The sequence below is a fragment of the Bos javanicus genome, chromosome 28, assembly GCF_032452875.1.
Source record: "Bos javanicus breed banteng chromosome 28, ARS-OSU_banteng_1.0, whole genome shotgun sequence".
Classification (NCBI taxonomy): domain Eukaryota; kingdom Metazoa; phylum Chordata; class Mammalia; order Artiodactyla; family Bovidae; genus Bos; species Bos javanicus.
In genome coordinates this window covers 42,176,912-42,193,044 of record NC_083895.1, presented here as the reverse complement: position 1 = coordinate 42,193,044, position 16,133 = coordinate 42,176,912, and the positions used below count along the sequence as shown (strand labels likewise).

General features: G+C 47.4%; 1 protein-coding gene across 5 annotated transcripts in view; it reads left to right on the top strand.

Annotated features, from left to right (window-relative positions):
• Window positions 1-16,133, top strand: part of GRID1 (glutamate ionotropic receptor delta type subunit 1) — a 692,098-nt gene that overhangs the window by 410,972 nt on the left and 264,993 nt on the right. For 4 of the 5 annotated variants that reach the window (XM_061405546.1, XM_061405544.1, XM_061405547.1 and 1 more), the window contains one exon: window positions 7,374-7,427. The exons of the other annotated variant lie outside the window; for it this stretch is intronic. In XM_061405546.1, the coding sequence (XP_061261530.1) occupies window positions 7,374-7,427 (54 nt within the window). The remainder of the gene's footprint in view (window positions 1-7,373; window positions 7,428-16,133) is intronic. 5 annotated transcript variants of the gene reach the window in all.

Genomic DNA, 16,133 nt, shown 5'->3' with positions numbered 1-16,133 from the left:
TCTTTAAAGTTAGCTCCATGTCTGTCCTTGGGAAAATGCCAGGCCTTGGGCTCCAGGGGGGGACTGTTCTGAAATGTTAAGAGTTGGGGTTTTAAAAAGATGCTTATCGTTGACAAGCTTTCATTATCTCAGGCTCCCAGTGTTGGGGGAGGGGGATGGAGACATGGCCAACAATTAACACATACACAAATAGTCAGTGGCATTTGCACTTTGTAAAATAAATCCTCAGTGATGTTGCTGGAAGGCTTCCATATGGAGGTTTTTTCCACTCCATTTAGTATTTCTTGAGGCTAAGATAAAGTGAAATAGGCTCAGACTTGAGAAAGGCAAATGAAACAATGGTCTCAGACTTAGGAGGACAAGTTAACCTGGGAAGGTAGGCGCCATGACTCATAAGGGTATTTCCTTAGATATGAAAAAAGAAAAGATGGTTTTGTTCCCATGGTCAGAAGGCCAGGCCTGAAAGCTTGTACACTTGCTCTGATGGGTGACCAGGCTTTTGGGAGAGCCGCATGCTCAAGGGGAAAGAACACACGTTTAGGGGACAAAAGGGCCCAAGTTCAGATTCAGTCTCTGAATCTGAGGGGCCTATGCAAGTCTGAGTGTAGATGTAGATCTTAGTTTCTCTGCTGTGAAATGGGAATGAGAACTTTCCTGGCTCCTTAGGGTGCTGTGAATAAAGTGAGACCTGTGGCTTGTGAAGTAGATGTGTTGTATTGAAGTATCTGGCTGGTGCTTGACAAAAGCAGTTTCTCCTCACTCTCAGAAATGGCTGCAACTTGGTCCTGCCTGAAAGGCTGAGAACACAGGACCAAGCTGGAGCTACTTCTACTGATCCTTCAGGACCCCTCTCTTCTCTGTTTCCTTCCAGGCATTTGTATATTAGCACTGATTCTTACCTCTGTGTGGGCAAGAGGCCTCTTCAGCTCCTTCCAGGCAAGCAGCCCCACACATCCCATTCTTGGCTGTGCTTTCTGTCCAGAGCGTTTGGGAACCAGGAGCTGGGGTTTGGTCTGCATCTAGTTCTCTATGAAAACTGTGGGATCAAAGTAGCTGGGTGGCCAGGACAGGATCTAAACGTCCCCTGGTAGGTCTGTAGGCTGGCATGTCCCATGTCACTCATACCCCAGCTCTGTAGATGCCACTGGCCATGGAAAAAGGCTCTCTGAGGTTCAGACAGGAGCTGCTGCTCACAGATGAGAAGACGCATTCCCTTCCTCAGGTGTGGGAAGAACAGCTGCTTTCCGCTTCCTTTAAGTGGGGTCAACCTATGATAGTGTGCTTTATCAGAACCAGGGCAGGTGTCCAGTTCAGCCTCTGTGTGAGATGTTCCTTCCTGTGGCTGCTTATGTCCACTATCCCAGCCCTAGCCTGGGCTACATGCCACCTAAGCATCTTGGGTCTCCTCTTCTATTTGCAAGGGGTTAAAGCAGGAGTCAGTATGATTCTTTACAAGTTTCCACCTCCTCAGTTCTTCTAAAGCTCTCTTCTTGCCAGTCTATTGAGGGAACCTAGGAGCCAGGCCTTTGGGCTCTGATGGTCAAGGCATGGCCTTTTAGGGACTCACAGCAACCACCTAACCAGGGCTCCTTTGCTATTACTACAAGCAGCCCTTGGGTTCATTGAGACCTAGTTTCTGGGGCCCACACGTCTGTGCAGAGCTCCTGCAATTGCTCAGGACTCTATCTCCTGCTACTGCATTCTTTAGTGAGGAGTCTCAGTGCCCCACTGCAGGAGAGAAGCGTGGTTTGAGGAAACCAGCTGCCCTACTTGCAGTGGGCCAGCGACCAGGAACCCACCCAGAGCAGAAGGTCAGGTCTGCTCCTTGCCCTGCTCGTGGAAAGAAGGGGCCGCCCTTTACTTATCTAGCTGCCCAACACTCCTCTGCAGATGCCAGCAGTAAACCTGTGGCATGGCTGAGATGACAAAAGCAGAAACCCACTTTGTGCTGCTTTGAAGGGTCTATGAACTCAGGGAGGAGGAGTGCTCACCACATTTGCATGGTGTGTTTATTATTGGTCTTTAGGCCACTTTTGGCTCTGTGATGTCATGGGATGAGACTCCTGGCTCTCACCAGTAACCAGGAGAGTTGGAACAGCTGCTCTATGTGGCTAGTGCTGTCTACTGAATGAAAAAAACAGGAACACATGAGTAATTACTGTGTAATGTATAGAAATGTATAGAGATTTCTATGTATTCAAAAAAGACCATCGAGTGACAACCAGGCAAGAGATGTGAGTGAAAGGAATGGGGAGGGTCTTCGTGTTCACTGATCATCCATATGAGCTTCTTTCTGGGATGGAGGCTTCAACTTAATTTCATGTTAGTTCTCACAGTATTTGTAAGATGGGGGGTGCTTGTCTCAGGTTGGGTTCCCAGAAGCCAACTTTGATGTGAGAGTTTGTGTGATGACGATTTATTAAGAAGTTTTCCCAGGGGAATTAAGAAGAGCCCAGCAAGGGAGTGGGAATGTGGATCATGGAAGTAGAGGCAGCCAGCAGTGAGGCCGTGTGGGCTGGTTCTGCAGAAGGAACCTGGAAACAGTTGAGCTTACACTCCAAACAGTCCCCATAGTGGAACGGGGCAGCTGGGCATCCCCAGTCCTTCGTGAGGGTGCACATTTCCATGAGTGCCAAGGAGAGTTCCGACAGTTGGTCAGTGTCTGCATTGGCAATGGATGCGCATGGAGAGCCAGCGCGCTCAGAATTCCCAATGGGATTTGAGGGGGCCCAGGGCACAGCATCGATTGTGCTGCCAGCATCTTAACACCCTGCGGGCATGGGGCTGCTGCTCAGAGAGGTGGAGTAGCTAACACAGGGGCACTCAGGTAAGTAGAGGCGGACCTGGGATTTGACCATGCTCTGCCTGCCTGCCTTGTCCTGACCTTGCTGGCTCTGAGATAAAAGGGAGATCTCAGGGGCCTCCACCTGCCTCACTTATGGTTGGAGAAGATGAGGGAAGGGTACTTAGAAGGGGACACCATCCTCTGGGCTTGGAGCATTTAGGGCTCTGCCCAGGGAGCTGGCAGCAGTTCTCCAGTCATTGGGGAGGGGAGGGTGTTCTCGCTAAATCTGCAGTTGCATCTCCTTCTCACCAGCCATCGCAGCTTCTGTGTGAGTTGCACCCTCTGAAAAAGGCTGCAGCCAAGTGCTATTTATCTCCATGTGGGGAAAAGAGGCTTAACAAATTAGCTAATTGCTAATTGGTGAGGGAAAGTAGGACAGGAAAGTTGGCCAGTTGTCCTGTGGGTTTTCTGATCAATTCTCTCCATCATTATCTTCCACACATGAGTCTGAGACCTGGTGGGAAGATGCCTTAGTGTAGCCGGGGCTCTCACCTGCTGCATGGGATGTCCTGGCGGCTGAGTTAGGTCTGCACTGCTGGCTCCTGCAGGGACAGTGGAGGACCTCTCACCTGTACAGGTGCGCCTACACCTTCAAATTCACAAAACTACACATTCTGGACTACAGAGCTCCCAGCTTTGGAGGCTAAGATTCAGGGTTCAGAGCTCTGAAAGAACACAGTATCTTAGGCACATGACCATTCCCAGTGAATTAGGATTCCAAGGAGTAGGGCCCCAGGGTCTGCATTTTACAAAGCTCCCTAGGAGGTTCTTACATGTAGCCAGACTGAGATTCATGGCTGCAGAATGCCAGTGATGATGGGTGTTACCCCTCACCCATGGTCAACCTCCATGCTGATATTCACTTACCATTCATCGTCCAACTATCTGCCTTCCATTCAATCATTTCTTCGATGAGACCTTGCTGCTCCCGGGGTGGCAAACCATTCCATGTTGAACTCCTTGGAAAGTCAGAAAGTTCTGTCTCATATTGAGTTATTATCTCCTTACCCGAGCACTGGAGACCTTGGTCCTGAATCAGCTCTCAGACGCTATAAGGATCAATTCCAGCCTCTCTGCATTCCTGGACTGTCCCTGGTGACTATAACTGGCCATCAGTTTACACTGTCCAACTCCGTGACCACTTCCAGTCTGCAGTGCCCTCCATCAAGCAGACTGACCTTCTAGTCAACTCCCCAAGGACAGCACAGACCTTCTAGCCCCTGCCTTTTCATGGGTCTTCACTTTGAAGTCTCATCTCCCCATGTGCCCTTCTGCTCCTGGAAAATAAGTGTAGGGCTTTGAGTTCAGCCTTGTTCAACTGTGTGTCTTTAGATTTGGCTCAGTGTTTCAGCTTTCTCAGATGCCATGACACCCCCAGCTCTGTATCATGTGCAGATTTGATGAGCATGTTACTGGTTGTCCTCTGCTAAGTCACTTCAGTCATGTCCGACTCTGTGCGACCCCATAGACAGCAGCCCACCAGGCTCCCCTGTCCCTGGGATTCTCCAGGCAAGAACACTGGAGTGGGTTACCATTTCTTTCTCCAATACATGAAAGTGAAAAGTGAAAGTGAAGTCACTCAGTCATGTCTGACCCTCAGCGACCCCATGGACTGCAGCCTACCAGGCTCCTCCATCCATAAGATTTTCCAGGCAAGAGTACTGGAGTGCCTTCTTCTCTACGTGAGCATTAAGGAAATGCTGAGGTGTCAGGAATGGAGGCAAGTCAGAGCCTGGCCACATGCTGCAGTGACTTCACATCACCTGTCTCACGTTTCCCTCCCCACCTCCTCCTGGGCCTCTGAGCTTCTGAAGACATTCCTGACAGTCTGTGTATTGGGAGGAAGGAAGCTATAGACTGGGGGCTCTCCCTTCCCCACCCTGCCTGAGGGTCTAAGGGTTCCTCGGAGAGCCGCTGACTCCGAAGTCCCTGTGCCTTCTTTGCAGTATGGTTTATGGAATTTGTAGAGTGTCGAGAAAGGAGTCTTCAGTTCATGGCCCCACGAGGGACTCAGGCATAGCGCATGGCCTCTCTCAGTGCTTCCTTCGTACAAGTGCAGGAGACGGAACGCTTGGCAACTTCTTCCTCTGGCTGGGAGGGAGCGGCCAAGGTATTCTTAGACATAACTCTTTCATCCTGAGCAAGAAAGCTTTTCATGGGCACCTGTCTCTTAAGGGAAGGACTCCTGTGGCCAGAGGAGACTCTCAGGATCTAAGAATGTAGATGAGTCGAGAGGTAAGGATGGAACTCACGAAGGATGGGGATGCACACTTCCCATTGCTGCTTCCTGGGAAGGGCCGGGGCTTCTCTGGACACTGCTCTGTGTGTTTGCTGCTTCGTGAGACCGAAATATTACACCTACATAGGCAGACAAGAGGAAGCAAGTGTTATGTACATTTTACAGATAAGCAAACGGAGACCAGAGTGGTAAATGCCAGCTGGTGGAGGCCATCCCTCCAGTCCAGTCTGGACTCCTGTCCCCACTTGTCTTCATGGGGGATGGCACCTTGTCATTCATAGGCTGGAGAAGGAGCATCTGTGGCCTTCGCCAATGACCACCCTTAGTGTCCAGAGGACTGGGATGCTGGAGCTGGCCCAGGCACCCCCACAGGCCCTATTTCCATGTGCTTTTGGTGCTGACCAGCAAACGCGTTCATTCCTTGCAGACGTGTGGTTCTCACTGAGGCCCTGTACAGTGGCAGTGCCATGTGTATGCTGGGGCACTGGAGCCTGCAGGCTTCTTACCCCTCTATGCCTCACCTGTTAAGGAGAACAAATCAAACCTCTGTGTACTGATGAGGAAAAGATGTTCTTCATACACTGATAAGTCAAAAGTGATAGTTGAAACCTGATGTGCGTTTCATGACCCCATTTTGATAAGAACATCAGTTTGCTAAGTGTATGCAGACACATGCAGACGTGACTAAAAACTTCTGGAAGGGGCCATTTGGAATAGTCCCTGGGGGATGAATTTGGAGGGATACATGGGGAGTTTTCACTACTTTAACACATTAAAAAATGTGGTAGGTTTATGGGATAATTTTGAACATTTGCTTTTTTCTGTATCTTTCCAAATAAAGAGTAATAAAAATTACATTATAAAAATATAAAAAAATTAAAAATAAAAGAGAACTATGATCTGAACTCTCTCCCATGTTCATAGAAGGCCTGGCACATTGCCTGGCACTCAGCAATACTTGGCACGTGCTAACTGTGAGTATTCTTACAGGACAAGCTGGAAAACTATCAATTCCTCCTCTTTTGTCAATCTACATACACTTACTCTTTTTATTTGGAAAACTACAGAAAAATTTAAATGTTCAAAATTATCCCATACACCTGCCCCACTTTTTAATGTGCTAAAGTAGTTGGATTTCCAGTCTAAAAAGGGAAAGAGCACTCCTAAAAACATATGAGAAGCAAAATAAGTAACTGGGTCCCATCTGCCTAGCCCTCCTATCCTTCATTCATATGTTCAACAACAGTGTTCTTTATATATTGAACACTGCCTATGTGCTGGTTATAGTGGAAGGTTTTGAGATGCAAATGTGATGGCCATAGGTGTGGCCCTGACCTCATGGAGACCCCAGTTGGTTAAAGGAGATAGATAATAAGAAATAAATAAGCTGAAAACTATTCAAGTACAGACACTGCTTCTAAGTCACTTCAGTCGTGTCCAACTCTGTGTAACCCCATAGACGGCAGCCCACCAGGCTCGCCCGTCCCTGGGATTCTCCAGGCAAGAACACTGGAGTGGGTTGCCATTTCCTTCTCCGATGCATGAAAGTGAAAAGTCAAAGTGAAGCGCTCAGTCATGTCTGACTCTTAGCGACCCCATGGACTGCAGCCTACCAGGCTCCTCTGCCCATGGGAGTTTCCAGGCAAGAGTACTGGAGTGGGGTGCCATTGCCTTCTCCGTCAAGTACAGACATGGCAAGTGCTATAAATAAACGGAACAAAATGCTCTAATAGAGAATGGTGGGAGGTGGGGGTCACTGCTCTGGAGCAAAAAAAGAGTCAGTTCTAGGGTCCTTGATGGGTTCTTTAGAGCTGAAGGCAGCTCAGAGCCCTGGCTGTGAGCCGCCATCTTCCTGGGTGTTGTTTAGCTTGGCTGGCCAAGCAGCTGTAAATCCCTTGTTGCAGATTCCTGAGTCTCTAGCCTTGGGGAATGATGAGACATCCCCCACCCCAGTAACCCTCTAGAAAAGAGTTTGCAGGCAGTCTCTGAGATGAGAAAGGGAGGGATGTCCCCGCCCGTGATGCCTTCAGGAGCTGTAGCTTCTAACCTTGCTCCGGGCTGGTGCACGCGAATTCCAAAGAACAGCAGGAAATCAGACGTCCGTGTTCAAATGATGCATCCAGCAGCTGAGGCGGCCAGAGCTGCCCAGGGGGATGGCGTGTTTTGTGAGGAAAAAATTCTCCAAGAACAGTGTTTATCAAACTCTGTCTCAGCAGTCATCCTGTGTGTCTGCCAGCCTCTGGCTTGCTTCTGTTCATGTTTTTTTCTTACATTTCTTTTTCTCTGCAGGCTGTGGAGACCAACCTGGCTTCCAAGGACAGCCATTGGGTCTTTGTGAATGAGGTAAGAGCTCCAGAATGGTGAAGGGTGTGGCTTACATTGAGCTCCCGCCACTCAGAACGTACAGAGTGACCGGTCAGGCTCTGCTCTGACTTGGGGTGCTGGAGTGGAGTCCAGGGCTTCACTGAGCGAGACAGCAGGTGAGAGAGTTGGACGGGCCATGCCAAGCTGCTCACCTGGAGCAGGTGGGAGCCAGGAAAACAGTGCAGATTTGAGTCCAGGAGGAAGTGGCGTCAGGCTCTAGATATGTTGGGTGAGGGGAGGCCACGTGCCAGGGGTCAGAGACTGGAGAGATGGAGGCTGGCCAGAAAAGGGGATGCAGAGGGGATGTGCAAAGGAATGCAGAACCGGCTAGAGGCTGCACTTCCTGTAGGAGCCTGAAGGTATATGTGTGTTATGTGACTGTGTGTATGTAAGAGTGCATGGGTGTGAGTGTGTAACTGTATATATTTGTGAGAGTGTGTATGGATGTGTGTGCATTAATGCATGCACATGTCAGTATGTGTGTATGTGTATCTGTATAGGTGTGTGTCTGTGTGCGCACATCCCCCTGTGCAGCTGGTCAGGTAGTGGGTCAGTGTAACCTTCTAAAGGGGGTAAATGGTAAATCTCTCCCTCAGGTGGCCTTCCCACTGGGTTGGGCCCTGGGAGGAACGGGGACATCGAGATTTCATGGTGGCGTGGTCTGCTCTCCACCACTTGCACCCTACCTGGCCCTGGCCTGCTCACGCCGCACACATTACATGGGCTCGCTTCCCTGAAGCAACATGCCCTCACTTCCCTGAAGAGCCCCCTCTGCCTGCACATCCGTTCAGGAAGCACCCTCTGGGACAGTGCATATGACCCCAGCCAGCTATTAATATAGCTGACTCTTCAAAGTGCTTCCTGGCACGGGCTTTCATCAGCCCGTGGCCTTCCGTTGCTCCTAAATTAACTGATTGATTTCTAATGGCCACATTCTAGAAGATGCAGGGTTTATCGTGCAGGTAATTTATGCTTTTATGATGTGTGTTTCTTCATTAGCTCAGTGCTACCATTGCTGAAAGACTTTTGGGTGGCTTACTTTCTTATTTTGCAGGTAGTATCAGATAGTAACTGCTTGCGAGGCCCACTTTTCATGGTTTTTGTCCATAAATTCATATCTTGTTAACTCCGTGTCTACACAGGCCAATTGGAGACCTGCAAGGTCCATTTCCCTGGGGTTGCAGATTGTTGTGCTGGTAATTAGGAGAAGGGACATGACGGCTGCTTTCTTCAGAGCCTGCCGGAGTCCTCTTGGTGCTGGGAGGGTTTGATCCTCTGGGCTTTGCCAGCTTCTTTATAGGTTTCTTTTGTTCCCGGAGACGGAGGGATTCTATGTGCCCCATAAGGCAGATGTCAGATGCTGGCTTTATTTTGGGGAGGGCTCCTCCAAATCAGATGGCCAGGGTTTCTATATTGTCAGTCTTCAAAAAGTACTGTTTTTACATTTCTAACTGATTTCCTTTTTCCTCCCCTGAATCCTGACCCACTCCAAGGACTCTCTTGTCTGTCCCTCCCACCCCCTCTCCAGGGCTGGGGTTAACACTAACCAGTGTGAGGTGTCCTCAGGGTATTGTTGGGTGGCAGGAAATGCCACCGGGAGGTGTTGGATGTGGGCACAGCTGTCAGGGCCACACTGGAACAGCCTCACCCAAGAGGACTGCTGAGCTCCACCCCAGTCAGCCGCACATCGCACCGTGAACTCAAAGACGAATCATGTGGCTGTCCCTGGGATAAATGTCCCCAGAAGTGACCCCTCCCATTTTCTGAGTTTCCTTTTCTACGGGGAGGCCAAGCACTTGTCAGGGCATTTTGTGTTTGTTACCACCCTTAGCCCTCATTCACAACCCTGTATGGTAGTTATTAGCATCCCCATTTTACAGATGGGAAAAGGTAGGCTTGAGAGGTTGAATTACTTGCTCAAGGTCATACAGCTATTGAAAGGTGCTTTTGGGATTTTGTATGAAGACTGTTGGCTCCAGAGACCTTCACACCAAATGACACCATCCTGCAGGTAGTCCTGGCAATGATCCTTTAACCTACAGTCAGGGTCTGATTCCGTAAGACCAATCAGTAGGGCTCTGGTATGCATACTGATGGGGATGCCCTTGAGCTGGCCTTGGTGTGCACTCAGGGACATTCTTGAAGTCTGAGATCTGATGGTGGGTCCTTTTGTAAAGCTTTGACTCTTAGACCCCAGTGTGGCCTCTGGTTAATGACTGAGATGTTTTCTAAATCACAAGTCAATTTATCCAAGCCATATTCGGAGCTGCTGTTTCCTAGTACAGCATGACCCTCTTGGAAACAAGTCCTATTATTCTTAGGATGGTTACAGCATTCCAGGCTCTATCCAAATACAGACCCACAGACCAATAGTTTCCCAGTTGCTTCTCTGTTTATCATATGTGATGGCTCGGAAAAAATAAAATGGGAGGAAAAGAATCAGGGGCAGGTATTTAGCAGCTCCACCATGATCTCCAGACTCTAGCATCTACACTGGGACTCCATCTCTCGCTTCCCGAACTGCTCACCACTTCTCTGGAGGAAGTTCAGCCCATCAGACGCGCTCAGGCAGTGTCTCTTCCTACCACATCTTTCCCCAGGGTGGCCTCTGTGGTGATCCTCCAGCTCCACCCGCTGCTTCCCTCATTCCTCACGGCTCTGTCCTTCAGTTTTTCTTTCTGTATTTGACTTTCTTAATGTGTTTTCCTGGATTCAAGATAAACACTCAAGGGCACGTGTTTTTGTTTGTTTTCTTCATGCAGTGGTTTTCTTAATATGTCTGCACCCTCACTGGTGAATATTGGTGTTGCATATTACAGGTCTGTTTTATTTGGAGAAGGGGTAATTGGATGCAGAGAAAGGCTGTGAGTATGTGAGCCTTGCTGACAGTTTCTACAGATCCTTGGGCTCTACTGAGGGAAAGGACACTGGCAAGCAGATGTGCTTTGGGGCATAAACTGTATTTTTATCAATTGATTAAGTTACACATTAACTTGGAGGGGGATGGGGGATTCAAAAGAAGTGTGAATAGCAAATTTGAATATTAGTCAAGGTAGCCACTAGGCTGTGAGTCCCCTGGGGACACGGATAGGATCCAGGTCCCCACTGAATCCCCAATACCCTGTATTAAGGGTAGATTCTCAAAAGGGTTTGGTTGAAGGCAGGTCATTGTACACAGCATAGGGTAGAGCAAGTTGCTTTGAAGAGTACTTCCCAGTCAGCCTCCAAGAAAAGACAAAGGCAAACAATTAAGATGGGAAGCCCAGGGATGGAGGGAACTGCTGTGCCTCATTCATCAGAAGCTGCCAGTTTAGGACCCATCAGACTTGACTTTGGCTCCCAGAACCTGTGTCAGCTGATCTGGAGAGCCTCCTCCCCACGTGGCTCTGGCTTAGTGATGCGCAGGTGTCTGTGTCCTCAGCGCTAGGCAGGGTCTGGATGCAGACTGGGGGCAGAGGAGAACGCTCTCCTGAGACATTCTGCGTCCAGGCAGGACACACCTGCCTCATTGTCTGGCCTCTTGAGAAGCTTATGGGGGAAATTCTTTCATGGAATGTCTGTCTTTCCAGCCTCTTCCAAAACCATCTGTGAAGGGGACCTGAAGCACCCCCTTTGTTACTGGATAGCTCTCACTGTCAGAGTTCCTCCAGACATGGGAACAAAGCAAACTTTTATGCAAATGGTTCAAGAAATGCAGAAGCAGGTACATAACGCTTGTGCTTAGGTTTTGTCAACAACTGATGCTCTGGGTGGGCTCTGTTCTGTGGTTCAGCAGGTGCCCAGGGGGAGGCAGGTTCTAAGGAGGGAGGAGGCAGAGCTAGTAGGCCCTGCCCCACCACTAGCCTATTTCCATGACCCCCACACCCCATATCTTTTTCCTCTGAGCTCCAGACCCAGGGATCCAGATGCCTTCTGGACTCAGCTGCTTGCAAGCCTTGTGATCACCTCCAGCTCAGTGCCTCTCTCTGAATCCATCATCCTCCCCTCAGCTGTTTCTCACCGTGTTCCAGTCCCAGGGACCAGTGTTTCCAACCTACTGGCTGGTTCCCTAGTCAATGAAAACCTACATCCTGCCTGCTGCCTCAGAACTCATTCTAGGATGACCCATAACACCTCTTCATCCTTTCCTTACTTCTGCCCTCTGCCTGCATGCCTGTGGTTTATCCCTACAAGCAGTGGGTGACTTGTTGTTTCCTCTATTTATTTTTCTGTCTTGGTTTTGGATCTTTGCTAGGATTTTCTTTTAGGCTTGGAATGACCACCTCTGACTGTCAAGGATTTACCTTTCCTGCAGGAGTTTGCTAAGCATTGCCTCTGCCAAAAGATCTCCCTGGATTTGTTCACCCTTCTGCCGTCCTGTACTCCTCACCCCAGCTATGCTGTGTTGGGGACTTGATACACACATCTGGCTTCTGGAACAGCCTATGAGTGAGGGCTGCACCTCCTTTCTGTCAGGCTGCCTGGAGTCCCCAGCATGAGGGGTTCACACACAGAGGAGGTGCTGGCTTAAGCCTCCCACTGCTACATCTGCCTCTTGCTTCCTCACCTTGACTCTGATTTTTTAATTGCCTTCATGGAGGGGAAGAGACATTTATGACCTCCCAATTCTTCATGAGCTCAGAAAGCTGTGATCCTGCTTTACAAACTATGACTGTTAGCATCTCAGGTTCCACTGCACCTCCCTTTCCTAGGCTTGCATTCTCCATTCTTGACCAGGCCATCAGCGGGTGATGGAGCAGCCAGGGAGGAGGACAGGGGAAGCACCAGCCAGGCTTCCTACAGCAGTCTCTACACCATGCCCCAGGGAACCTGTATTCTGCTAATTCGTAGGTGTTTTGTGGGAAAAGGATTCCATGATCAAAGAAGGCTGATAAGTTAGAGTTAAACAGCAAAAAACAGGTTTCTCCTGCAGGCACCTTCATCTCTGATGCGTGCTGTGCTTTCCAAGGATGAGGTGGTGCACTCTGGCTGCTACATATACTTGTGTTTCAGACACACTCATGTGCTTTTTCTCTCAACATCTGCTCACGTCTCTGCTGGAATAGGTCTTCGGCAGATGGTGGGGTGTCAGGGCCCATAGGATGGAGTTCAGATTCTTTCACGTGGTCCATGAGGCTGTTCATGAACTGACTTCAGAGCCCTCTCTGGTCTCAACTCCTGCCATTTCTTATCATCTAGAGCTGCTCTGCCTGTATCATGAGATATCCCTGCCACCCCGAGCAGAAGGTCATCCCAGCATCTGAACCTCTTCAAACCCCTCTCCCCAGACTGTTCTCCTGCTATTGCCCCTGAGGCTCCAGCCCTCACCTTGGCATCTTCATTGGTTTTTCACCAACAAATATTCCACAAGGACCCTCTGAGTACAGACTTGGCTCACACCAGAGGAGACTCCTGTCAACAGTCCAGCGAACATCATTCCAGACTTTTAAACCATTCCTGCCCCCAAACACACGCTGAGTTAAAGCAAATGAAAATGGGATTAGGCTACACATGCATAATGCAGGGGAGAGAAATGCTAATAAACTAATTGAAGAAAGCAAGAACAAAAGACCATGATATGCATGGTGAATGAAATAGCTTCAAGAAATCTCTATTCGGGACACACAGGAAGAGAGGGAGGAAGAGATTTAATTTTTTTTCTTCCTTTCATTTTGAAGATTCTAATTCTGTTCGAACATTAAGTCCCTGTAACATTTACCATCTGAAAATTTCATTTAGCAACACTCTAAAACAATTATGTTTATTGTAATCGATTCACTTGTTTCTCTCCCCAGCCCCACTGAGGAGTCCTTGAGCACAAGGATCACATCCTAGCCAACTTTGTAGCCCCACTGAGAGCCCAGAACCAAGACTGGGATCTGCCATTTGTCAGACGTTAGATGGAGCCAGGCACTGTTTTTGAGCATCATTTTTTAAACCTATTTTTTTACTTAAAAATAACCATTTTATTTAGGTTTAATCACATACAATAAACACACATGTGTGTGTACAGTTTTGTTTGATGTATGTATGCCCCTGTGAAACTGTAACCACGATGAAGGTGCTGGACATATGCATCACCCAACAGTCCCCCTGTGCCCCCTGGGAATCCCCACCCCAGTCCTGTTTTCCCTGCTCCTCAGGTGGTTATTCTTGTTGTTTAGTCGCTAAGTCGTGTCCGACTCTTTTGTGACCCCATGGACTGTATCCTGCCAGGCTTCTCTGTCCATGGGGTTCTCCAAGCAAGATTACTGGGGTGGGTTGCCATTTCCTTCTCCAGGGGATCTTCCTGACCCAGGGATCGGACCCACATCTCCTGCATTGGCAGGTGGATTCTTTACAGCTGAGCCACCAGGGAAGCCCACTCTTCAGGTAGTCTGTTTGTATTTTCAGATGGATTGTTTGTATTTTCTAGAGATTATTTGTAGGTAAACATTACAGATTATTTGTATTTTCTTGTATTTTCTAGAGTTTTATATAAGGGAATCATACAGTATATTCTCTCTTCTTCTGTTTTTCTATGGCTGTTTCCCTCCAGATAATTATTTTGAGAGTCACCCTTATTGCAATATACAGTAATAGTTCTTTCCTTTTATTGATGAGGCATGTTCAGTTGTATAAATATACCACAACTTGAATATATGTGTATTCTTGATGGACATTTGGGGCATCTGAGATTTCTGGTGATTTCAAATAAGGCTGCTGTTAACATTCATGTACAAGTCTTTGTATGAACACAGGCTTTCATTTTAGGGGGAGGGTACGTACTTCTAAGTGGAATTACAGTGCTGTAGGGCAGGTGTACTTGGAACTCTTTAAGAAACTTTCAGGTTGTGTGAGAATCCCAGTTGTTTCAGATCTTCAGTACCCGATTTAATCAGAGCATTTGCCATCAGTCATTGTGGTGGATTGTAATGGTGCCTCATTATGGTTGTAATTTTCATTTTGCTAATGACTAATGATATTGAGAATCTTTTCAGGTGTTTATTTGCCACCTATATCTATAGCTTCCTTGGGGGGAAAGCTGAAATCATTAATTTGAGAACTTTATTTTTCTTTACCACTTGAAACTTCCTTTAAGTGATTTAATGCCATCTCCAAAATTTTCATTGTTATTCAGTTCAAAATACTTTCTATATTACCTTGTGATTTCTTCTTTGACCCATGAGTTGTTTAGAAGTGTTTTATTTAGTTTCTAAATATTTATATATTTTCCAGACATCTTTATCTTATTGATTTTTAAAGAGTTCCATGTGGTCAGAGACCATAGTTGAATTACTTGGATATTACTTGAATCCTTTTAAATTTATTGAGAGTTATTTGATAGTCCAATAGATTGTCTTTTCTGGTAAATGTTTTATGTACACTTGGAAAGGAGGTATAATTATTGTTGTCAGGAATGTTCTGTAAATGTCAGTTAGGTCAGTTCTGTTCATAGTGTTGTTTATGTCTTCTGTATCCTTGATTATATTTTCTCTACTTGTTCTATCAATTATTAAGAGGGGGGATGAAAATAGTCAGCTTTAATTCTGAGTTTGCCTATTTCTCCTTGTAGTTTTATCAGTTATTGCTTAATATATTTTCAAGCTTTGTTATGAGAGGATAAATGTTTAGCATTTTTATGTCCTGTTGATTTATTGATCTGTATCATTATGGCATGACTTTTCTTATCCCCCTGCCCTGAAATGTCCTTTGCTCAGAAATATACTCTATCTGATATTACTGAAGCAACAGTTAGAACTGGCATGGAACAACAGACTGGTTCCAAATAGGAAAAGGAGTACGTCAAGGCTGTATATTGTCACCCTGCTTATTTAACTTACACGCAGAGTACATCATGAGAAACGCTGGGCTGGAAGAAGCACAAGCTGGAATCAAGATTGCCAGGAGAAATATCAATCACCTCAGATATGCAGATGACACCACCCTTATGGCAGAAAGTGAAGAGGAACTAAAAAGCCTCTTGTTGAAAGTGAAAGAGGAGAGTGAAAAAGTTGGTTAAAAGCTCAACATTCAGAAAACGAAGACCATGGCATCTGGTCCCATCACTTCATGGGAAATAGATGGGGAAACAGTGGAAACAGTGTCAGACTTTATTTTTTTGGGCTCCCAAATCACTGCAGATGATGCTTGCAGCCATGAAATTAAAAGACGCTTACAAAAAAAAAAAAAAAAAGACGCTTACTCCTTGGAAGGAAAGTTATGACCAACCTAGACAGCATATTCAAAAGCAGAGACATTACTTTGCCAACAAAGGTCCATCTAGTCAAGGCTATGGTTTTTCCTGTGGTCATGTATGGATGTGAGAGTTGGACTGTGAAGAAAACTGAATGCCAAAGAATTGATGCTTTTGAACTGTGGTGTTGGAGAAGACTCTTGAGAGTCCCTTGGACTGCAGGGAGATCCAACCAGTCCATCCTAAAGGAGATCAGTCCTGGGTGTTCATTGGAAGGACTGACGCTGAAGCTGAAACTCCAGTACTTTGGCCACCTCATGCAGAGAGTTGACTCACTGGAAAAGACTCTGATGCTGGGGAGGGATTGGGGGCAGGAGGAAAAGGGAATGACGGAGGATGAGATGGCTGCATGGCATCACCGACTCGATGGACATGAGTTTGAGTGAACTCCGGGAGTTGGTGATGGACAGGGAGACCTTTTCCAGTCCTGTGGCCACTGCTGAGTTTTCCAAATTTGCTGACATATTGAG